Genomic DNA, 26,225 nt, shown 5'->3' with positions numbered 1-26,225 from the left:
AACTCATCCAGATTCAATTTCACATATTATTCAACCTCTAATTCATTTTCCACCATTTATGGTGATTTTTCAAAGTTGCCCAACTGTTATTATTAAAACAGTTTTGTATTTAAATTGTTCTTTTGTATTTTTGATATTTCCTCCCATCTTACATATGGATTGATTAAGTATCAAAACCCAATATTCCTCCCAGAAACTTGTCCACCATATATAAATATTCACCTTTCCAATTTCCTCGTTGAACACTCGGAATGTTATCCGTTATCGGTGGATTCAGCACTTAGCAACCACCAATGAGTCGGGGAATCAGCACTTAGCAACCCCTTTCACATTTAAGATACGGTGGGATCAGCACTTAGCAACCACCAACGATTCGGGGAATCAGCACTTAGCAACCCCCTTCACATTTAAGATACGGTGGAATCAGCACTTAGCAACCACCAATGAGTCGGGGAATTAGCACTTAGCAACCTCTTTCACATTTAAGATACGGTGGAATCGGCACTTAGCAACCACCAATGAATCGGGGAATCAGCACTTAGCAACCCCTTGAAGGAATCAACACTTAGCAACCCCATTTATATTCAATGTAATCCGGCCTATTCCGAGTGTTCAACCGGAAACCGTGTTTTTCAACACTTTACCACATTTCCCAACTTAACCACACTTTTAAAATCTTTGCCAAATATTTATTCTATGTTCAAATAAATCTCAACATATATCAAATAATATCAAAAATATGCATTATTTCACTTGTTTACTTACCTCGGTGCAAAATATCGTAATTTTGCAATTTACTCCACTATCTTCTCTTTTCCCCGTTTGAGGTAGTCTTCTCGTCTTTCTTGATCTATAATAGCAAATTTAACTCATTTAATGTTCAAATTTAATAAAATATTCCTCCACCCAACTTTTTGAAAAATTACAATTTTGCCCCCAAACTTTTGAATATTTACACTTTTGTCCCTAAGCTCGGAAATTAAATTTCATCTCTTATTCTTATGTTTTACAATATTCTGAACACTTTTCCCTTCTATGGCAATATCAAATTCTCACTCTAACACATACTTTTGAACATTAACTATTTTTACCGATTATGTCAATTTACCTGTTTTCGCTTAAAATCGCTTAGCAAAAGTTGTTTAACATAATTTCTAGCTTCATATTCCACCATAAAACATCAAAATAAACACTTTTCACCTATGGGTATTTTTCCAAATATAAACCCTAGGTTAAATTATTGCTAGAATAAGCTAAATTAAGCTATCGGGACTCCAAAAACGTAAAGAACATTAAAAACGGGGCTTGGAATCACTTACTATTGAGCTTGGAAGCTTAAAAACCCCAACTATGGCTTCCCCCTTGCTGATTTCGTTCACCATGGAGAAGATGAGCACATTTTGCCATCTTTTTCCCTTTTTAATTCTTTTTATTACTAAATGACTAAAATGCCCCCATTTAAAAAAAATTCTATTTCACCCATTTCTTATGTCTATTTTTGTCCACCAATTAACTAATGGTCTACTTACCATATAAGGACCACCAATTTATAATTTCATAACAATTAGACACTTCTAACATGTAGAACTCAACTTTGCACTTTTTACTATTTAGTCATTTTGACTAAATTGAGTGCCCAAACGTCGAAATTTTCGAACGAAATTTTTACGAAATTTTTTCGTGAAATTTTTTATCATAAAAATATAATAATAATATTTTCCCTCGTCGGATTTGTGGTCCCGAAACCACTGTTCCGACTAGGCCCAGAATCGGGCTGTTACAGAAAGAACATCTTGAATCTAGGATCCACTCAGACTTAAGCTTGGAGTTGTCGCTCATTGACACTAACAAGAAATCATCACCACCTTTATCGACCAAATTAGCACCAACTACATCTTCCTCGTTACTCTCAGCAGCTCTTTTATTTCGTAGTTTAAAACAATCTGCTTTGACGTAACCTAACTTTTTACAATAGCGACACCTTTTGTCTCGTTTCTTTGATGCTACCAAAACGGAAGCTTGCCTATCTGCTTTGCTATTCAAGCCAAAATCATTGTCGAGTTTGTCTCTACTCAACAAATAACCCTTCACATCTTCGAATAAGAGTTTGTCTCTGCCATAAATCAGGGTCTCCCTGAAAAACTTGTATGAAGAGGGTAAAGAGCACAATAATAGCATAGCTTGATCTTCATCGTCAATATGAACCTCAACGTTCTTTAAATCATTTAAAAGAGTAATGAATTGACTGATGTGATCTTTAAGAAGCTCACATTCGTTCATGGAAACGTAAATAGACGTTGTTTCAACACTAAACGGTTAGCCAGAAACTTAGTCGTATAAAGAGTTTCTAACCTTTTCCACAAGGCGAATGAGGTCTTCTCCATCAATACCTCCTGCAATACTGTATTCGCGAGGCGCAACTGGATTGCAGACAAGGCCTTTTCATCAAGCTCTTCTCATTCTATTTGATTTAGATTCTCTGGCTTTTTCCCTGTAACAACCTTTTTCAAGCCGTTTTGAACTAGAATTGCCATCATCCGAACTTGCCACAAATTGAAATTTGTCTCACCATTGAACTTCTCAATTTCAAACCTTGTTGCTACCATTTCTGAACAGGCTGATCTATGAAAATTGAACTAGCTCTGATATCACTTGTTAGGATCGTCCCGATTAAGCAACAAACAAGTAAAAATAGCAGAAGAAATTGAGAAGATGAACACACAAATTTAACGTGAAAAAGCCCCTCCAAAAAAGATAAAAAATCAAGGGCAAAGATAATTTTACTATAATGGCAAAAGAACGAAGAATACAAAAGATGGAGATAAAAACTAAACCCAGAAAACTCGAAAAATAAAGAACCCTCAAAACGTAAACACAAAATTCTCTAAATGTGTTATGAGTTCTAATTTAATGAGTTATTTTTCTAAGATTGTAAAAGAGCCTATTTATAGGCTAAATTAGTAAGTCAAATAAACTATACTAATAAATGCTAAATATATTATACTAATAAATACTAAATCTTCTAGAAAGAAAATATATTTTTGTTTAACTTGACTTCCAAGCAATCTCTTAGAATTTGGGTCACACAACTCTAACATATTTCAAAAAAGAATGAATGTCAATAATATAAGCAAGTTTACAACTAAAAACTCTTGGGAATTATAAAATCCCCACAAAGAATGATGAATAAAAGAATAAACCCATCTCCACATCTACTTCCTCAGCTATGGCGTCTAAATAAATAAATTATTGTATTAAAATATTGCCAACCCCGCCGGCATAGCCACAATTGAAGTGTCGAAGTTGTTGTATGTTGGCATAAAAATCAAGGTTGAAATTCTGTGTCACTCAATCTTCCTCCTCTAAAATTGTAATGATCGTACGAGTTAAATCGTTAAGAGAATCAAATATAGTACCCCAGCTGAACCAGCATCACACTAATATCATCGAACGAGCCTCGCGAGACCGAAAGATTGACGAGTTTCTTACAAGCAAACAACAGATTCGGTTTATCGGTGCCTATGAATGAAGGGCGAACAATGTCAACAGCTTCTTGATTACTAACCTGGGAAAAGGAAATGAAGGATGAAAGAATACAGTTAGATTCATATGAAAAATATATATATCCATTGTAAAGATTGTAAAGGTGTGAAGACCCTACCTTGTCCCATAAGCCATCGGAGGCTAATATTAAGAACTCGCAATCGGGTTTGATACTAACGATCTTCGTCTCCGGCTCGGCGATCACCCACTGTTTAAGGTGACGATCTCCGATCCCTCTAGAGACAGCCAGACTACCTTCAATTCTCCAAACACCACGACATAAATCCACATAGCCACCCTGAAGAACATAAAGATCTATCAATTGGACCGATCGAGTTAATTTAGATCGAATCAATTTAAATTTTGAAAATTTTAAGTTATTTCAATTCAATTGGACCCATTTTAAGTTTGGTCACTCTTATGCGTCATTTTAATTTCGGGCCACTTCTTATAGGTTAAGTTCGGATGGAGTTTTCTTACAATTCTTGTCAAATTCATTCTTAAATGGTCAAATTCTGGTTCTGGTCCCTATGTTACACTAATTTATAAATTAGTCCTTATATTTAAATTTGATTTAATTCGATTTATCCGAAATTTGCTGACCAGGTTTTGAATTCTGCTCCTTTCATCCTCCCTCGAAGGCCGGTGATCAGAGGTGAGAGGTTCTGCCGTACCACTTCTGCTCAAAACAGCACGACAATCGCCGGCATTCGATACGACAAGGTCTCCGTTTTGGATCAAAGCCGTCAGGCAGCATGTCCCACCAGCATTGTCTTCCTTAAAAAACTCAGCATCAGTTTTCAAATAACCTTGTTTAACAGCATCCATTACAGCAGTATTGTCTCTTCTTGTAATAACTTGGTCTAAAATGTTCTTCTCCAATTTCTGGGCTGCAAACTCTGCAGCTTTAGCACCTCCATGTCCATCAAAAATGCCAAAAATTGCCTGCAATTTATCATTTTAAAACCAAATTTAGTCTGAAATAGTGTAACTTTTTCAATAGAAATGCTACTGCATATGTTGTTAAAATAATTTCATTTTGGTACATATTAATTTGTCAAAATTTAATCTACGTATTTTACAAAAACTAAGTTAATTATAGTTTTGGAAAACTATTAAGTTAATCTAATTGTTGGTAAATACGTGTTAAGTTGAATCCTTAATTTTTGCTAATTTGATTCATATAAATAACTTTTGTGTATAAATTATTTAATTGTTGATTTTAAGTCAATGATTTAACGATTTGACTCATTCCTTAGTTTTATAAAGCTTCTGACGTCAAAATAAAAGAATTAATTCCTCAATTTTCGTAAAATAGGAGCATGAAATTCAGAATAAGACCTTTTGCTTTATTAGAGCAAACAACTATTTGGATTAATTTAAAAATATCAAATTTATACGGACTAACTTCCAATTTTGAATATAGTATAGGGACCAAAATATAAATTTGACCCATAAAAAATACCTGCTTTGTATCTCCTTGAAGTTCAACTGAAGCTGAGAACCTATCTTCCATGGCCTCTCTCCTCCCTCTTTTACAGTATACTGAATACCCATCTCCCTCTCTCTCCAACTCTTTCCCGACTTCGCACGGCGTCGCCGGAATCCCCAAACTCATGGCCTCCGTCGCAACCGGTATTTCCAGCCTCGCCGGTCTCTTCCTCTTTAAAACCGTTGATACCGGTCCCGATCCAAGTCCTGGAGCCGAACCCGAACCGGAGGAAGGCGATGAATTCGAAGCAGAAGAAGACGAGAGCAAAGAGACAGACGGCGGCTTTGGAAGCCGGAGCCTGAAAGGCGAAGAAGGAGAGGGAGACGGAGAAGCTGGAGAAGAAGAAGTCTTGAGGTGGGTCAACGTTAAATTCAGAGCTTCCGTCGAAGGAGAGATGATCGGCGTTTTGTTAAGGAAAAGAGACGGTGACGGAGAAAACGCCGGAGAGTTAGATACGGCAACGGAACACGACATTTTTTTTCTCCTCTTTTTTGGCTTCTCCTTTGTTTCTTTTACAACGTTCGAATTTGGGGTTTGTCTCTTCTTTTGGGGTATATTATTGAGACAGGTATGTGTGTATATATATATATAAAGGGAAGTTCAACGAAGGTCTTTGGTTTGCGTGTTATGGCGGAATGGTTATGGTTTAGAGTTTTTGACTCTTGAAATTAAGTTTGGAGCACTTGTTTTCTTTTATTATGAGAAGTCTGAATTGCCCCTCATATCATGCTGCTTGCCTATTTAATCCCTATCCTTTAATTTGGTTATTTTTCATCTTTAATTTTAATTTTATTTTTAAAATTTCAAACTTGATCAAATAATAGTTGTTGAATTTGTTAATTAAAAAGTATTTTGTGACAAATATATTCTTTATATATTTATAATTTAATCCCTCTACTTTAAAATTTTCCTATTATATTCAAGTTTATCATGTGAGTATTTTTCTAATTTCAAAATGTCACATTAGCGAATTTGATAGAAAAATTATAAGATATACCTAAATTTTTAAATCTGAAAAATATAAAGACTGAATTCATAAAAATAAAAGTAAATGGGATAAATTCTAAATTTATAAAGAGTATAGGGACATGGAGCACATTTTAACCAATATTAAAAATACTTAAGGAAGGGCAAAAGAGGAATTGTGAATTTATAAGCAGTAGCGGTCCCCATGAAAGTAATAAAAGGTCAAACACGTAATAGGATTAAGAGTACAAAACAGTGTTTAAGGAGGGTATGTTTCACACTTTGAGTTTGACTCCTCACTCAATAATAATGGCCGACTAAAAGTAGATTTTTGTTATTTAATTTTAATTATTTATGTTTAAATATAAAAATTAAAAAAAAAACAACTCATTCTAGCTTCATTTACTCATTCAAAACTGATTTTTTTGGGATAATATATAATTTGCCCCCTAATTTGTTCATTTGTACCTAGGTGATCCCTAAAAGTTTTTTGGATCTAGTTAGTCCTTATTTGTATTTCCTCAATCAAGTTGGTACCTCCACACCAACATCTTTAGTTTTTGTTGACGTGACACTACTAGTCAATCTAGCGATACCATGTGGCAGTCCCTATGTTTTCTTAATATTATTAATTAGTTCAATAGTTAATATCGTTAACTTCTCAGCTAAAACAATATGCAGTTTGTATATAATGGTTTTTTGTAGGTTTAGATTGGTGCTTATCTTTTTCTTTTTGCAATTTTTTAAAAACGGTTAAATTTCATTTTTGGTCTGTCTATTATGGTTAAATTTGAGATTTAACCACTACACTTTAATTTGTAACATAATTGGGTCCATGTAGTTTATAATGTTATTAATTAGTCTAAATCATTAATATCATTAATTTTTCGATTAAAACATTACATAGTTATACATAATTTGAATTCCTTAAGGGTTTTAGAGGCCAATATGTTACTTTTTTTTATTTCTTTTAGGTTTTTTTATTATAAGAAAATTATCAAACTTCAGTTTCAGCCCTTACACTATGTTGAAATTTATGATTTAATCTATATATCTTATTTTTTTACATAATTTGATCTTTCTACTTTTATAATGTCATTAATTAGTCTAAATATTTAATATTATTAACTATTTTGATCAAAATGCTGACTTCAATTTTTCTTAAGAATACTGTTCCAACAAAAAAATTTATTTATCATGATGAGTTCGAATGAATGTTTTTAAGAAAAAAATCTATATAAACATTTTCAATTTTTTTTAGGTTACATGACTACCAATTGATTTATTTTTTTTTTAATTTCAAATTGCCAAACATATGAATTTAATAGAATAATTTTAATAGTAGTAATTATTGGGTTTAAATTTTAAATTCAAAAAATAGGGGGTCTAAATTTCTAAAAATAAAAGTAGGCAGAGTATATTTTGGCATTCAAATTTATACTTCATAATTTGATATAAACAAATAATAAACCCAATACAAATCGTGAGACTCGTACTAGTTATATTCATATCAGTCGCTAAAATAAAGCTTTTATCCTTTTAAATATAAAAATATCAAAACCTTAAAAATAAAAAATCAAAGAAAATACCAGCAAGAAGTGAGGTCGAGGGTCTAAGTAACCCTAGCTTAAGGTGTGTTTAGGGAATCACTTATAATTAAATTTGAGTGTTATTACTTGTAATCACATATGTACATGTTTTAATATTTATTTTAATTAGTGAGTCAAAGTGAAATAAAAGAAGGGTTGAGAATTGGAGGAATCACACGGATATTTAGCCTTGATAACTTTGAAAATTTTATTATTTATTACGGAAAAGAAAAACTAAAATAGATAATTAAGATCATAATTAAACCCTCCCTGCTAAACAGTTAGCCATATATACCAAAAAGAAATAATTGGTCAAATAGGTCGGTTTTTTAAAAGTGTGTAAAATCGAGTTCAGTTGGTTGGCAACTTTGAGCCACATTTTGTAACTTTTTTTTAAAATTAATATATATATTATGTACATTTTACTATTTTCGAATACTAATTTTTCAAATTAATCTGATTTTCCACACCATGAAAAGAAATAAAAATAAAATAAAAGATTAGGAGCGAAGGAGCAGGTGGGTCCAATTTCAATGATACGACGCTAGGTGATGGCTGCAGTTTCCTCGAAGTTTACCGTTGCTTATACGCGCATTCACATTAATGTTGGTTGTGGCGCAATTAATAACACCAATTAATATTTACTAAAAATGAGTATCCTTTGGACTAGTTCAACATCATTTCTAAGGGCTCCTTTCTTCGTGGGGCCAGTTCCTTGGTTCTAGTTAGGGGCCATGGCAGTTTCTCTTGTACTTCCAATTGCTTTAGGGATGAACCGAGTCCAAGGACAAGGTCATGAATTCAGATTAGGGGAGTCAAGATATAACTTTAAATGTTTGAGGGGTTAAAAATAAAATCTTCTTCTTTTCTTTCTTTTCTAAATTTGTTTAAAATCTTTTGGTGTTCAATAGTTACATTAGACTGTAATTAAATTTGAAGTTGAATGAAAGATGTTGGTGAGTGCTCTTCTCATATCGATAGGGCTTCGTAACCCTTTGCTCCTAAAAAATGGATAACATGAGGAGATTGAAGACAACATTAGAGCACTCTCCTTTATTGTTAGAGTAGTAATTCATGCCTTTGATTGGATGGCCAAACAAACTAATAGATCTTTAGGGATGGCAATTTAGATTGCAAATTTGGATATCAATGAATATCCGACTTGAATTTTGCAAATTGAAATATTAAAATTACTAATCCTTGCGAAAGAGCGGGGCTACATATAGACCCCTCGGATATCCATTATTTGAATATGCATCCCTACAAATCTGCAAATATCTTATCCAAATCTACCATTACAAAATAAATGCTTCCAACAATGTTTAAACCCAAAACCTCTTACATATACAACCATGTTTTAACCATCAATATTTATCTTAAACATTAATTATACTTTACACAAATTAATAAATGTTGAATAAAAACATAATAGAATATTTTTAAAAAGTTATATATAATAATTAATAATAAAATTAAATATAATATTTCTTATTAAGTAACCTATTGGTCATCACTGTTTTATATTAAATATCACTGTGTCAAACCTTGCAAAACTTAAATTTGCGATCCTTAATATATCTGGCAAAAATTATTTGTTATAGGTGTTAGATGTTGAAATTCACTTAGACGCTAAATGTCTTGGGAATACACTTATACAAGGTACTAAGGAATCTAAATAGGATAAAGCCCCAGCTATAATTTTCCTCCGTCATAATCTTCATGAAGGATTGAAAACAAAATTATTGGTCAAATTGCTGCTGCTCGTTCCATGTCCTATTATAATAAAACAGTTTCTCTACTTGGGCCATCGAATTGGGCTTTGAATAGGTTTCATTTGCTCTGAGTTTGGTTCACCTGAGCGCGACATATTTGACAAATTAGAAGCATGGGCTTATTTGGATACTAAGTCTCCTAATTGAATACTTTGAGGTGGTTGGATAAGCATGAAAGTCTTATTATCTCTTGATGATTAAAATGTTATGTGAGAGAGTTTTGGAGCTGTTGGAAGACTAGTTTATGAAAGCTTTTATAAGATAAATATTCAAAATTATTAATGGGATAAAATCAACCTTTAAAAAAGTGTTCCAAGCCTATCAAAACATTGGTTGTTGATCACGATGGAGAAGCCTATAAATAGGTTGTTGATCGAAATTATAAATATGTTTTGTTTCCCATGAGTGATATGAGTTATGCGGGTAGTCGGTTACTGAGTGGCCATCCAAACAATAAAGGTGGAGGGTCGTTCATGGGTATCCCTCTAGTTTTTTCTCATGTTGTCACGTGTCCTAGTCGGGTTGTAGTATAACACAACTTCAAAACAACGTCGTTTTAGCCACGTTGATTAAAATTTGCCACATAGTCATGCAATGTCAACATCATTACTTTTTTTTTGTTGTTAAAAACCAAGAAAATTAACTCGATTGCTCTCAAAAAAAAAAAGAAGAAGGGTCGAGTTTCCTAAAGATGTAAACGTTAATGGTCTATTTTTTTGGCTTTATGTGTAATTGTCTTTTTATAGTTTTATTAGCAAACTAGATTTTGTATAATGTACGGATTTGGTTGTATATATTAATTAAAATATATTTTATTTATTAAAAATTTATTTTAAATTTTGTAACCATTCAAAAATATTATGATTGAAAAAGTAAAAACAATATAATATAATAATAAAATAAATGTGTTCACAAATTATTCGCAAGTTCACTATTTATAGGTTAAAGAATATAAAGTTATTCAAATTTTCTTAAATTATTGAATATGTTTGAAATTATTTTTATTCAAATTTCACTTAATTTACTTTTTATTTTTAAATTATCAAATATCTGAATGTACTTACAAAGTTACTTTATTACAGGTCTAGATTAAATTAGTCCCTCAATTATTAAATGAATTAATTTAACTTTTGTATTATTAAAAAATCAAATAAGACTAAATTGAAACAGAGTTAATATTTGTTGTTTAAAAAATGACATAAATTTTTTTTTCAATTTATAGTTCAATTTCAAACAACATAATTCATCTACAGAATCATAACAAACTTTCAAAATATAACTCTGCTAAAAAAATAAATAACATTTTTTTTAAATAGTAAATGTTATCTCTCAAATTTGGTTTTATTTGATTTTCTTAATATGCAAGGACTAAATTGATTCAATCCCTATAATAAAGGGATCTATCAGGTATATTCATCTAACTAAATGTATTTTTTATTGAAATAATAAAGTCAAGGGCGAAACCAGAAATTCTTTTTAGGGGGCCGAAATTAAGTTGTGATTTTTACGATAGTAAAAATACAATTTCAACATTTTAATAGCTTACATCTTTATAATTTTTAAAAGATTAAATCAAAATTTATCATTTTTAGAGGGCCAAAGTACAATTTTATCTTTATTAATTTAAATTTTTAAAATTTTAAAAAAATTTAAATAAAAAAATTCTATAAATGTTAAAGACAATGAAAACATGATATTTTTAGTTCAAATCCTTTGATGAATAAATGTTGTAGACTTCATATAAAAAGATAAAATAATATTTATTTCTTTATAAAAAATGAATTTATGGTATTTTTACAACTTAATTAAAATGGGATTAATGGGTGAATTAAAGTTTTAAATATAGAAGAGATAGATAGTTCTGAAGGCAGGGCAATTATGATTAGATTTGGAGCATCTGAACTTGTAACATCTTGTTTGTTTTAGGCCCTCTCTACCTCAGATCCGATACTGGGTTCTCCAAAGATACGAAACCGAAGAGGGGCTGCATGTTTCAAGGTAAATGTTTCTTTTCAATCGTTCTCTGATTGATTGCTTTATAGAAGATCCAGGCTATTTTACATTTCAAGTTTTGATGTTTGAAAACTGGGAATGAGCAATCGTAGGTATGAGATGTGAGGGCATTTTGCGTGATTCTCTCTTATCTTTTGCTTTTACGTAGTTAATGCTACCACAAAAGAAAAACCCCATTTCCCGCATTTCATATGAACACTTGTTAGTTTCCATTAACAGTCAAAAACTTCTCATTCATCACTGTTGGGTCATCCATGGCTCCCTCTTCCATCACTGGCACCACTGCTTCTATTGTCGTTAGTATTGGTGTGTCCTTTCATCATATAAAGAAGTGGGTTGGCTTTTATAAAAATCATGACGTTCACTTCACTGTCCTTTGATAATAAAACTAATAAGGGCTTTGCCTTCCCTTGAAGGACTTCTTATCTTCCATGAAATGGTTATCAAGTTGCTTAAATCAAATTCCTTTAAGTTGTGTTAGTAGATCATAGTTTTTTCTATCAGGTTTAGATTGTGGCATTACCTATTTTGTCTTGACAGACATCCTGATCCTGCTATTTTTATTCATTGATTGATCAATTCTGTAACTCAAAACATATATATGATCTTGCCAAAGTCAGATATAGCCTTTGGCCAAAGAAATGAGGTCAACTTAATCCAAGGGCAGATGTGTGTTTAGATCTTGAATATGTTTGAGTTACAGAATTCATTGCTGCCAAATATATCTTGTATAGTTCCAATTTTATCATATTTATTAGCAGTAATGAGTTATGTTGTGTTATTACAATGCATGACGGTGATAGTGGTTGCGGAATTGTTTCAGTGAAAACATACAGCTTTACCATCTCAGAATTGTGAGGAGCTTCAGTTCACATGATTGATGGAGAACGAGAGTGCATGAAATCCAAGGTAAAAAGAATATCAGTTGACATAAGAAAACCAAAATGGAAAGGCACGTAGAGAGAGTCCTAAACAGAGTAGCATTGATATCAGTGAGCATAGCCACATTGATTCTGCTTTACCTCCTCCTCCAAACCCCAGAAACATGCATCCCAAGAAATGCTCCCAGAAAGCCTCACTTTAGATTCCCAAAATCCAGTTGTGACTTTTATTCTCGTGACTACCTCCCTCTTCACAAGAAAAACACTCGCCTTTGGTCCTCCAAATTTTGGATCACCAGGGTCTCTTCCTACACTCACTTCTTCACCCAACTTTACCAAATGGGTGTCCTAAAAAACCACTCCAAAGTGCTGTGTGTCTCAGCTGGAGCTGGGCATGAGGTCATGGCTCTAACAAAACTGGGAGTTGAGGATGTTACAGGTGTTGAGCTGATAGAGTCATTGCCTTTTGTTAGCAGGGCCGACCCCCATAATCTTCCTTTCTTTGATAAGGCTTTTGATGTCGCATTTACTGCTCATTTGGAAGACGCCTTGTATCCTTTGCAGTATGCAAGGGAGATGGAGAGGACTGTGAGAAAAGGTGGTGTGTTAGTGGTGGTTGTGGAGGAGCGTAGTGAGGAGGAAGTAAAGGAGATTGTTAGGTTGTTTAGAATGTCCAGCCTTCTTCACTCTTCTTGTCTTACTTTTATAGGAAACAGAATCACCAGGATTCTATTGAAAAATAAGGCTTCTGCTTAATATATATATTTCCCTCTTTTGGTGTTGAATTTTTATAGTTTTGCTTTTGTGAATGAAAAGGGTTTTGTCCCTTACAAAGAAAATCATATACTAAAGATTTGATCCATGCAACAACCTTTGTACTTTGCAAAAGATGAGAATGATGGGGCTTCTTGAAGAGATACGTCAGCCACAACGAGAAAAGGCGGGTACAGATTAGAGGTGTTTATAGGTCGAGTCAGGTCGGATTTAGGCCGGGTTTAAGTATAATGTTAACATACTTTATGCTCGTCCATGTTTAAATATTATAATGGCTGAATTTGGTTGGTATATACCGTATGAAAGTTGTCATTTTTGTTAGGAAGAAAATTTTTCTTAAGATTTAAGGTGGCAAGATTGAGGTCGCGTCGGGTTTTATGAAGTCACAACGAGCTCAAGTTAAAGAGTGACATCGCAACGTGGAATTCAATGAAGTCGTGACAAGCAATATTTTGGATTTTATAATTTAGTTATTTTAATTCTATTTTAAGCTTAACAACTTGAAAAAAATTAATTGATTTGGAGTGATCATAATTGCTTCGACAATGAATGTAACATCCCGATACCTTAACCCAATGATCGGGTCAGGTAGGGAGTATTACATGAACCAAAAGGCAAAACTAGTGACTTAAATAAAAAATTTTGAATAATTCAATAATTGTTTGTAACTTTTTTTTAAGTTAAGTGACTAAAATTTTAACTTACTAATAGTTGAGTAACCTTAAATATGGTTTAACTAAAATTAAAACATGGCAAACATTATTCTTAGAAAAAAATTAAACTTTTACGATGAATTATACAATATATGTTATAAAGTAAAACACAAAACTAACATGATATAAATAAATAAATTAATCTCTATTTTGACTTGTATGAAGTAATGGTTAAACCATTTGTTAGACACTCTCAAACACTATCACTACTTGTAACGACCCAAAAGTCAATGGTGTCGCAAAATACGAGTTTGGGATCTTATTTTTGTAAATCGAACCCGTAAATATTTTTATTAAATATTTATGGAATTATACTATAGGTGAATTGAATTTTGGATAAATAATTTTATCAAGTGATTAATTAAGGTACAAAGATTAAATTGTAAAAGTGGTAAAAGTTTAATTATTATAAATTTTAATTAGAAACTTAGACTAAGGACCAATGTGGTAACTATACCACATTGGAATTATAAGTGGACGGTTAGGTAGGCAAATTTATATATACATGTTATAAGAACCTTAATTTAATTAATTAAATTATAATATAAAGCATAAAAGAAAGTATATGATAAAATGTAGTGGAATGAAAGAGAAGATCCCATCTTCTCCATACATTCCAACCGAATTGAAGAAAAGAGAAAATTGGGTTAATGCCATTGAAGGGTTTTGAAGCTTTCAAGTAAAAATTGAATAGTGCAATTTAGTTTTTTTTTTTTTTGAATTTTTTATGTTTTTAGAATTTCGAGAGCTTAATTTAGCTTATTCGTGTGTTATTTCCAAATTGTTAAAGTTCTGAAAAGATGACATTGATGGAGTCTTGAAGTTTTGGGTTTTGCTAGGGAAAAGAAGATTAAATTGTGAAGTTAACTAATAGTTTTGTACAATAGGGACTAATGTGCACAAGTTTCAAAATTTATGTTAGAAGTGAAAAAAAAGGAGGTCCAAATTGGACTATGATGAAATTGGGTTGAATATTTGAGTTTTAAATTGAAAGTTAGGTTAGTCCCGATTTTAGGAACTAAATTGAATAAATTATAAAAGTTTCTTAAATTTGCAATTGAGTGTAATTGAATGGGTTGTTGGTGATAAGGACAAAATTGAATAGATTAAGAAATATTATATAGGGTTGAGAATGTGAAATTGAATCATTTTTTGTGATGAATTTAACTATCTTACATGTATTATAAATAAAATTGAAATAAGGATGGATAGTGGATATCAAAATATAAGACTGAAAATGCGAATTGCCGTTGCATGATTTATACATAAAAATGTAGATGCAAAATAAATTGAAAAATTAGGTGATGAATTAAGAATTATAGGTTGACATATTAAAATACATTATGTTCTAATGTTTGAAGGTATTTTCTGTGCGCAAGATAAATTTTGATTGTGATCATCCAGATGGTGTCTTGATGAGTTTATTAATAGGAAATGGTAGGACACTTGAGTTGATAAGTTTTAGAATAGATATTAAAATGCATTTAATGGTTAATTATAAATTAGGTCCTTATTAACACATTTACTACCACACGACCAAACGTCTAGCTTCTATTACACCAACAAATATAGTTGATCAAAAATATTTTATATTAAAAAAATAATTATTAGTGTAATGGTAAATATATATATATATTAGAGGTGCTCATGGGTCGGGTCGGGCCGGGCCGGGTTCGGGTCAGGCTCAAAATATGGGCCTAGAATTTTGCCTGGGCCCAGCCCGACCCAACCCGTTTTTTAAATAAATACCAAAAATTTAGTTTAAAAATTAAAACAAAAATTAAAAAAGTATTTTAAAAATATTTTAAAATTAAAAAATTAAAAAAAGTATTTTAAAATTAAAAAAATAAAAATATTTATTATTCGGGCCGGGCCGAGCCCAGTCGAGCCCGAGCCAAAAAAGTGATGCCCGAGGCCCGGCCCATTTTTTAATCGGGCCTAGTTTTTTTGCTCAAGCTCATATTTCGGGCCTATATTTTTACCCAAACCCTCCCATATTTCGGGCGGGCCGTCGGGCCGAGCCGGGCCGCCCGGCCCATGAACACCTCTAATATATATATATGAATTTATTAATATTCGTAAATATAGTTTATTTTATCAAAATAGTCCAAAAAATATTATATTTATAAAAATAACTCAAGTTGAAAAACAATCACCAAAATAATTTAAAAGGAACAGTAAAATTAGGTTGTGGCCTGTCAATGGCCGAAACCCACTCGTATTTTGTACTCATGATTGCCTAATAATTGTGTCAGACTTAAAAAAATTAATTTTTTGGGTTTTGGCCTGTCAATGGCCAGAACCCATATATATATTTTTTAAATTGTATAATACTGATATACGAAAAAGGAAAAAAAAAATTGGGTTCTGGCCTGTCAATGGCCGGCACCCACTACAATTTTAAAAAAAAATATTTTTTTTCGTGTCAGAATCAGATATTAATATACGAAAAAATTAAAAAAAAATTTTAATACTGGCATATCAATGGCCGACACCCAGTACAATTTTCAAAAAAAATTCATGTCAGAATCAAATATCAGTATAAGAAAATAGTAAAAAAATTTGGGGTGCGGGCCTGTCAATGACCGGCGCCCAGTACAATTTAAAAAAAAATTTCGTATCAGAATGAGATATCAGAATATGAAAAAAAAATTTGGGTGCCGGGCCAGCACCCAATACAATTTAAAAAAAAATTCTTTTTTTTTTGTGTCAAAGATGGATGGGATAGAAATAAATGAAATTTAAAAAGTTAGTCAGAACAATTATAGCAATTTACGGCATGCCTTAATTTCAAACATTGAAATAAATTAAATTGAATGAAAAAAAATTGTCAAAAGTATTTTTTTCCACTTTTACCACGAATGCCGTAAATTGCTATAATTGTTCTGACTAACTTTTCAAATTTCATTTATTTCTATCTTATCAATCTTTGACACGAAAAAAAAAATTTAATTATACTAGGTGTCAATCATTGACAAGTCAGCATCCAAAATTTTTTTTATTTTTTTGGTATTCTAATATCTGATTCTGAGACGAAAAAAAAAATTTAATTGTACTAGGTGCAGACCATTGACAGGCCAACACCAAAAATTTTTTTTACTTCTTTCGTATTTTGATATCTGATTCTGACATAAAAAAAAATTTAATTGTACTGGGTGCCAGCCATTGACAAACCAGCACTTAAAAATTTTTTTAAAAATTTTACTGGGTGTCAGCCATTTACAGGCTAACACCAAAAAAAAAAATTCGTATATCAATATTATATAATTTAAAAAAAATACATGAGTTTTAATAATTGACAGACTAAAACCCAAAAAATTAATTTTTTTAAAATCTGACACAATTATTAAACAATTAAAAATACAAAATACGAGTGAATTCTAACTATTGACAAACAACAACTTAATTTTACTGTTATTTTGATGATTGTTTTTAAACCTATTATTTTTATAAATATAATATTTTTAACTATTTTGATAAAATAGCTGCAAATATATTTTTCATTGGTATTAAATATTTGGCAAAAAAATATTATTAAATAAAAATTATAAAAAAATAAATAGAGAAATCATTTAGCCACCTAATCATGATTGAAACTGATTCAATCGTTGTTAAAAACAACTTTAAGATATTAAAGCATAAAAAAGATGATTAAAAGAAAAGGAAAAAAAAATGGGATTTAGGAGTGTTTTTATGAGAAAAGAACTCAGTCCCTTAGATGTTCATAAAAATCTGCGATCATATTCGCAAGTCATTACAGGTCTGTTATAACTCATCACTGTTCTTCACAAAAGAATAAAAGCACTCCCAAAACCCTAGAACTCGTAATTCCAAATATATATAATGATTGAAAATATAGTTGCCCAAATGGACTCCCACAAACATAGAGAAAACTGAAATTTTGAGGGAGAAATAAGAAAACTTAAAGCAACACAATGAATTTCGCTTCAAGGGAACGAGTCCTGTGGGAACGGAATTGAATCCTCACAGACCAGATAGTGAAGCCTCAAAAATTAAATTTTAAAGAAAGGGAGACAATTTATTTATTTGTTGATGAAAATGAAATCGCAAAAAGATAAATAATGGAAGCAACAAAAAAAACCCTAGGGCTTGAAGACGATGATGGAGAGGGAGGTGGGGGCGAATTTATATAGTAGAAGCGTTGGAGAGGTTTCACGGTTGAGATGAGTCTTTCATTTGATGGACGGCTGATACTTGACTTTGTGTTTAGTTTACCCTAATTTCCTATGCAATTACTAGACTAGCCTCAGATTCCGAATTATCGGGTTTGCTGTTAGGTTACATTAACTTGGTCCTTTAAATTGATGCATTTGTAAATGGGCTTATATTTTGGGCTAAAATAGCTTAAGTCTGTTTGGTTATCAATTGCAAAAGGTTGTATTATCAAATGGACTTAATTCACTTCTATACTGTTATTTAATCTCCTAACTGAATTGGTGTCACGAGTCAATAATACACCAACTCGATTAGAAAGTTACAGAAATATTCTTCCATAATTACTATAAGTAATATTATTTGAGGATATTTTAATCTTTTCACTTTTTTACCTTCATTATGTAACAGCCCGATTTTCAATGGTATTAAAAAAGGCAATTTTGGAAACCCATTTCTGTAAATCGAGTCCGTATATTTAATATTTTCAAATTTGGTATAAAAATATATTTATGTTTGGTCTAGTAATTTTTCCAAATTAATAGTTAATTTAGGTATAGGGATTAAATTGTAAAGGCCCAACTGCTATAGGTTTTTAATTGGTCAAAGACTTAGGGTTATATAGCAATTAACCAAAAATATAAAATGACAATTAAACCATTTTGGAATATGTGATAGTGGATGATGATGGATTATACACTAAAATGTGATTAGTGATTAATTAAACCAATAAAGTAAGGCTAATTAAGTTTAATTATACTATATATACTTAGGTGAATGGAAAGAAAGAGAGAATGTTCATCTTCTCCTTCCTTCCATACCTGGATCTTCAAAAGAGAGAATGTTCATCTTCTCCTTCCTTCCATACCTGGATCTTCAAAGAAAAGAAAAGAGAAAAACTATTCCAAGGCTTTCAAACTTTTGGCCATGATTTGGTAGGTAAATTCATGACCTTTTCTTGAAATTTCTATGTTTTTGAAGTTACGAGAACTTGATTTGGCTAGCCCATGTACCAATTTTTAAAACTTTTTAAAATTTTCAAATGTTTCCATTATTGATTTCTTGAAAATTTTGGTGTGAAATTGATAGATTTTAAGTTTAGATTATGAAAAGGACTAGATTGTAAAGTTATTTGTTAGTTTTGTACTTATGAACTAAAGTGAATAAAATGTGAAATTGATGTGAATTTTCGATGTAAATAAGAAGTAGAGGGTCCCTAATGAATGTAATTGAAGTCAGACTTAAAATCGAGGCTAAAACTTGAAAGTTATGGCTATTTCAAATTCAAAGACTAACTTGAATAAAATATAAAACTTTAGGAGTATCAAAAAATAATAGCACATAATTTCATTCATGCCATGGCATAATATGAAAATGTTTAGTATTGATGGATTGTATAAAATAATTATTTAGATCAATAACCAGATTAAAATAGAGTTAATTGAGAAAAAGCTAAAATTGTTGATTAGTCCCTAAAAAATCAACTTGTTTGGTGTTTTGACCAGGTAAGTTCATATGGCATTCACTTAATTAGTTTGTTACATATTTTTTTTGTATATATATTTGCTAGGTTGTTACATTTTTGTTTTGTGTATAATATTTGATTGTGCAATAATTGGTTGTGAATCGACATAAAAGGCTAGAATTGGACTAAATCGAAAAGTGATGTTTGTAAGTGTAAAAATGCTCATAAGAACTTAGTAAAGGTTAGTATACAATTGACATATCAATAGGGTATTGTGCGCGCTTGTACGAGATTGATTACAGATGTTATCGAGGTCCAGCATTTGTTGCGAATTCTCAATTATATGTGACATAGGTTTAGCTCGGACGAGTAACCTAATGTGCCATTATAAAGGTTTATCCCGGACGGGTAACCTGATATGCATATATATATTCAACTCGGACGAGCAACTGCTGTGGTATAAATACTTGTGTATCTGAGTCTGTTTACTATGGTTCATTGGGCGAAACCATTTATATGAAAATGAAATTTTGAAATGGGATGAATTGAACTTGATAATTCAAATGGTAAGCTATTGACTGAATTGAGCAAGAAACATTGATTGATGTAATGCCTTTGTTATGTATGTGATTATATTATTCCTTGATTAAATATGAATTGGAGATCGTTAACTAATGTGACATGAATTGGTATGTTAAAAATTTGTGGTATCTTTTGATATTTATTTTTAAGCAAATGCTTACAATGTTGGTGTTTGTGATTTGTCATGTCTAGCTAAATGTTGTGCCAAGTTAAAGTAACTTAGAAATTTTGGCAAAAATAAGGTAAGTTTTGTTTAATACGTATGAACTTACTAACCTAAGCATCTATAGGCTTATCTTGTTTGTTTTCCCTTTTCATTATAGATCATCACCTTGTGGAACTCATCAAATCGAATCAACTCGAAGCTCACACTATCACCAAACTAGTAGTTATATGATCATTTTGAGTCTAGGGTTGTTGCATGTATATAAGTGTCTTGATGTAATCCTTAATGTATAAGAGTATTGATAAGTTGAAAATGGTATTGAATTTGGTATATGATAATTTTGAATGTTGGTCATGGTATGTGAATTAGTTAATACATGATTCGGCAATGGTTGATGCCTAGTTGAAATGACATGTTTTATTGTCATGCTAGATATATGTGTTGGCATATAGTTGATTTGATTCATTTATAGGTTATGAAGGTTTTGATGGTTGAATTGTATATGTATGCAAATATTGAGTTTGACTAAACTGTTGGGAAATGTGCCCATATTATAGTTAACATGTAACTATTTTCTATGTATTTGAACGATGAATAAATAGATAAATTTAATTTCACATTTCACTATTATATCTTTTGTGGTTTTGTCTTTTATGTTTTGCATACATAGAAAAATTGTGACAAGCAAATATTGGCTCATTGATTGTTTAAGTTCAAACTGATGATAAGTGGCATTATAAGAACATTTACATTGCGAGAAAGGCAACTTACTTAAATAGATAATCTAAACGAGTCAGTAATCTCGTAAAAGAATCAAAGTGAGCATTTTATTCAAATACCTAGAATGATTATTATGTCATCTACAATTCCAATTAGAGAGATAACTAGTTTTGGCTATGGAAACAGTTGACTCCACTGGTAGAGACAAATGTACTAATTGGAAGAATAATACATTGTACTGGACTCAAGTTGAATTAGTTCTGAATCCGTTTATAAATTAATTCATTTGTAACATTCATGGTATGACTTACCTAAATTCTAAGTTAGTCACTAACCATACGTATATAACTCATGTGCTTTGATATAAGTGTAGGCTTATGCTCTAAAGATGATCGAGCTGATAGTCGTTATGTTGGGTACATGACTTGTGTATGACATAACTTTAATAGCAACAATGAAATCCATAGCTCGATTAAAGAGTTAACGACATCCTCTCATCGGCATTGTGTGGATTAATAAATATGGAACGTGTCTCAATTTACCATAGTCGTTAGTTGACAGTAATCATATTAATCATTAAGAAAACACAATGGTGATAATGAGATAAAATAGGATTGTATTGAGTGAACGGATTTAACTTAAAGGAATCAAGAATATCATACGAGGACAACACACACATGACGAGGTCATTGGACACAACTAGACTTGCTCGGGTGGCCCAGCCCGAAGGCCGGCCCGAAATGTGGGAGGGTTTAGGCAAAAATATAGGCCTGAAAAATGGGCTTGGACAAAAAAATAAGGCTCGTTTAATGTGCTTTGTTTTAAAATATGCTTTATTTTTAAGTAATAAAAAAATAAGGCCCGGATTCCCAATGGACCTGATTCAAGCAGAAGCTGATGGAACAGAAGAAAAAACTTATTGAACTACATTACCAACTGTCTAATGTGATTATTGCAATTATTGTTAGTATTATTATTATATAAGTTAAAATGATAGTGGGGATAATAATTTTTGTATCCATTATTCATATAATTAAAAATAAGATTAATAAAAAAAAGTTGTTCAGTTGATTGAACAATGAAATGGAATACCTGTGATGAAAATGATTCTTTTAGAAAAGTTGTCATCAGAAATGAAATTTCGAATATTATTGACGTCTAGTAAGTGATTAATATTATTTGTAATAACTGGATGTGTCACTCCAAGCACGAAAGTAGGGGGAAAATGAAACCCATGAGAAAAATGAAATGGGGATAAAAAAATGGAAAAGGAAAAAAGAAAAATGAGTTGTGGGTATGTAAAAAAAGATTGAGAAAAAAAGAAGTACTTGGTCATGAAGGTCTGATAAGAAAAAAAGAATCATTAAAATAGTGGGGGGAAGAACAACGAGAAGAGAAATATAGAATCGGAAAGAATAAAACAAATTGAAAAAGACTGAAAAAGATGTGATGAATAAATCAAAACAAATAAAAAATATGGAGAAAAAAAGAGATGAATAAAACAAACCGAAAAAGAATGAAAAAAATGGGGTGAATAAAACAAAACTGATAAAAAATATGGAGAAAAAAAAGGGATGAATAGAAAAGAAAAAAAAATGAAAGCCCATGATTGTCAGGTCACATCAGTGGCAGTAGACCTGTCCATGGGCCGGGCGGCCTGGCCTGGCCCGACGGCCCGCCCGAAATATGGGAGGGTTCGGGTAAAAATATAGGCCCGAAATATGGGCTTGGGAAAAAATGAGGCCCGTTTAAAAAATAGACCGGGCTTGGGCTCAACTTTTTTGGCCCAGGCCCGGCCCGAATATAATAAATATATATTTTTTATTTTTATTTTTTAATTTTAAAATACTTTAAAAATATTTTTTTATTTTTAAAATATTTTTTTTGTGTTTATTAAAAATCGAGCCGGGCTCGGTCTTACTCTTTTTTTCCCGGGCCGGGCCTGGAAAAATTTTCAAGCTCATATTTCGGGCTGGATCGGGCCTGGGCCTAAGAGTCGGGCCGAAAATTTTTTTCGTGCCCAGCCCGGCCCATGGACAGGTCTAGGTGGCATGGTATCATTTAGGGAAAAAAACCCTAACAAGCCCCACCTAAAAACAGCTAAAATTGGGGGGGGGGGAAGAGAAATTTGGAATTTTTTGTTGTTTTTGGGGTTGTTTGAAGTTTAAAGATTTTTGTGTTGGTGTTTTCGGGAATAATTTAACCGTTTTAAGGTATGTTCTTTTATTATATTATATTAATGTTTATATTATAAAATAATGTTTAATTGTAATTTGTTAATTCAAGTGACGAAGAATTTTTTTATTAATTGTGCAAATATCAGAATTAGTTATCTTATCAGAGCATCTTATTACACTACACTGATGATTAATGAACCGGTAAAATAATTTTATATTTATTATTCACATGTATATTTTTATTGAGTTACGGTTTAATTTTTTAGTAGTTGGCCAATTTAACAAATGCGGTTATATGATATGGACAGAGTGAGTTTCGCGTGTTGAGGCCATGTGTACATGGTCTGAGGTATCGTCTGGATGAACGTCTTATGCCATATTTGAATGCCGCTAGGTTTGGAATAGCCACATTGGTCCAAACGGTTAAGTCGAGGATCAACTTAATATCTGCCTTGGTTGGCGCTGGCTAGGGGTGAGCATTCGATCGAATCGAATCAAATCGAATCGAAAATTTTCGAGTTAATCGAGTTTCGAATATCATTTTATCATCCTAACTTTATTTGAAGTTTTCTCGAATCGAGTCGAGTGAGATGGAATTCGAATCGAATCAAATATATTTGTTCGAGTTAAATTTTAAAAAATAATTTTGGGTCCTTGTAACCACTATCACCCATCATAATAAAATTTGTCCGCCTTAATCAAATTTTTTATTAACTTTCATCGCCTCATAATTTATTTATTAATTTTTTATATATTGGTTAGCTTCTTTGCTTGCTTAGTTGTTTCAATTATCTTCAGATTCTTGTCACTATGTATTTTGGAATTAAAAAATATATTAAATGTAAAAATATGATTTTTTAATAAAAGTTATTTTAAAAATAAAATGTGAAATTGATACCAATATAAAATTTTAACACGAATATTTTATGGCATAATTTATAATTCAATTTTAATATAAATATTCAATATGACTAAACAATTCAATAATATAAATAATATAAAATGTGAAATTTAATTTAATAATATAAATAGTAGATATAAATAAAATTATTACTATTTATGTTTAGTGATTTTTTTCTTGGATAATTTTGATTTTTTATTTGAGAGTACAAGGTGAGAAGTAAAAGTTTAGGGGGAAAATAAAAAGTTTTGAGGAACAAAAGTTTGAAGGAAAATAAATAGGGGGAAGTAAAATTTTGGAGATAAAATATTAAAAAAAAATTGGTGGGGGATGGTTTGGGGTAGATGGGAGGTGAGATGGGAAGGGAATAAAAGTTTTAGGGGAAAAGTAGGAGGGAGTAAAAATTTTGGGGGAAAATAAAAGGTTTTGAGGGTTTTTTGGAGTAAAATTTTGAGAAAAAGTAAATGAGAGAGTAAAATTTTGGTGAAAAATGGATTTTGGGTAGATTGGGGGTTGAGAGGGGAGGGGAGTAAAAGTTTTGGGGGAAAAGTGAGGAATAAAAGTTTTGAGGTAAAAGTAAAAATGTTTGGGAGTTTGGGGTAAAAATGCAAAATATTATAGTTTGATATTCGAATTATTCGAATTATTCGAGTTATTCGAAGTCGAAAACTCAACTTGATTCGAACTCAAAATTTGAAATAAATAATCGAGTTGATTCGAATAACTTGATTAACTTGAATAACTCGATTTGTTTAACTCGAAATTCAAATTTTTTTCGATTTTTTCGAGTCGAATCGAGTTTTGCTCACCCCTAGCGGTGGCGCTCGAAAACCCACACTTTTTATTTCCCATGTGAAGTGTGCACCATCACCCTCGAAGATGTCGAAATGCAACTCGAGCTCCCAGTTGACGGTGATGCAAGCATGATTTTAAGTAAAGTGGTCGAACGTTCAAGCCTCTGCTATCAATTGCTTGGACGCTCTCCTGGTGATGGGGAAGATAGGTTCGTGAGTTTGAAATTTTCCAAGATAAAAGAAAATCTTCAAACCTTATCGAGTAGTACCGTTGAATGGAAACTGATGGATGGTATTCAAGCGTATATATTGCAGTTGATAGGGGGTACTTATGTCAGACGCAAATAAAAATAAGGTCTACATAATTTGCTTATCTCTATTGGCCGATTTGCACTAGGTCGGTTCGTACAGTTGGGGATCAACAGTATTAGCAGCACTATATCATGAGCTTTGTCGGGCGACAAAACATGAGACACAAGATATAAGCAATTGTCTAATACTTTTGTAGTCATGGGCACTATACAAGATGCCATTTTTGACATTAGTGAGTCAAGAATTAATAAGTAAAAATAATAATAATGAATTTTTTGGGGGGAATGTGTGCTAACAATTTTGCTTTGTTTTCAAATAGTTTACATATCCTGGTATTGGGAAGTCAAAGATTCTCGTTGTCAATCGAAGAATGATAGAGGCATTCGTCTGGGACCATGTAAATTTAAAAAAAAATTAAATTGTATTCATTTTGTTTAAATTCTTTGATTATGTTATTTGCCTAATATAACCATCACAATGTTAAATATTGTGCAGTTCATATGGATGTCATATTCTACACCTAACATAGCAACTATCATTCCCCCATGGGCTCACAACTATTTATTTATGCGGTGCATCAAAGCACCTGTGTTGAACTTTTCAACAATTGAGTGGTATAATGGGGATCGGGTTCTGCCGCAATTTGGGTGTGTACAACATGTTTTACACATTCCACATATATTCGACAATGTTCACTAGATTAATAAGAGGGGAAAAGAAGGAAAGAATTGAAACATTGGAACATCAACAATATAATGCATTATGGAACGACCGAATAGAGAGGCGGCCTCGGCAACGATCTTGTTTGTTTGATATCACACCCTCGATCCACTACTAATGTTAGTACAAAGAGAACGGGTTGCATTATTTATACTATGGGTAGATTATGGTAGCCTCGAAACACATGCATTGACGAGGGCCTCAATAAAGTGGATTGAGTCAATAACACCGAGAGTTGCGGGTTGATAGCCTTGATCAAAGTTCCCAATGCTACACATATCAACCGAAGATGCTCGGTTGCAATTCTAATTATCAACAATCGTAAATCATCGATAAGGGTTAATATGTTTAGCTTGGCACCCCCGTATTCCCAATACTCCACCCTTGGGCAAACCTGTGATCCAGTATACAATTTTTCAAGTTAGATAAATACACCTTAAGGATCATCCATGGTACAACCCCTAAACCGTAA

At 31.8% G+C, this 26,225-nt stretch overlaps 2 protein-coding genes and 1 non-coding gene across 3 annotated transcripts; 1 reads left to right on the top strand and 2 right to left on the bottom strand.

Annotated features, from left to right (window-relative positions):
* Window positions 1–3,099: 3,099 nt before the first annotated feature.
* On the bottom strand, window positions 3,100–5,751 carry LOC107927017 (probable protein phosphatase 2C 25). The gene is made up of 4 exons (XM_016857981.2): window positions 5,009–5,751; window positions 4,147–4,488; window positions 3,662–3,841; window positions 3,100–3,565 (listed from the first exon to the last, which is right to left on the bottom strand). Exons 1-4 carry the CDS (start codon window positions 5,507–5,509, stop codon window positions 3,404–3,406), a joined length of 1,185 nt encoding a protein of 394 aa, XP_016713470.1. The 5' UTR covers window positions 5,510–5,751; the 3' UTR covers window positions 3,100–3,403.
* Window positions 5,752–11,097: 5,346 nt separating this feature from the next.
* Window positions 11,098–13,351, top strand: LOC107927046 (uncharacterized). Its single transcript, XM_016858014.2, has 2 exons — window positions 11,098–11,360; window positions 12,199–13,351. The coding sequence occupies exon 2, from the start codon at window positions 12,320–12,322 to the stop codon at window positions 13,010–13,012; it is 693 nt and encodes a 230-aa protein (XP_016713503.1). The 5' UTR covers window positions 11,098–11,360; window positions 12,199–12,319; the 3' UTR covers window positions 13,013–13,351.
* Window positions 13,352–17,443: 4,092 nt separating this feature from the next.
* On the bottom strand, window positions 17,444–17,529 carry LOC121215753 (small nucleolar RNA SNORD25). Its single transcript, XR_005911728.1, has one exon. It is a non-coding gene; the product is annotated as a small nucleolar RNA SNORD25 (small nucleolar RNA).
* Between the last annotated feature and the right edge of the window lie 8,696 nt (window positions 17,530–26,225).

This window comes from Gossypium hirsutum, chromosome D03 (genome assembly GCF_007990345.1).
Source record: "Gossypium hirsutum isolate 1008001.06 chromosome D03, Gossypium_hirsutum_v2.1, whole genome shotgun sequence".
Classification (NCBI taxonomy): Eukaryota; Viridiplantae; Streptophyta; class Magnoliopsida; order Malvales; family Malvaceae; genus Gossypium; species Gossypium hirsutum.
Note: the sequence above shows the minus strand (reverse complement) of the source record. Positions and strands in the feature narration are given on the sequence as shown.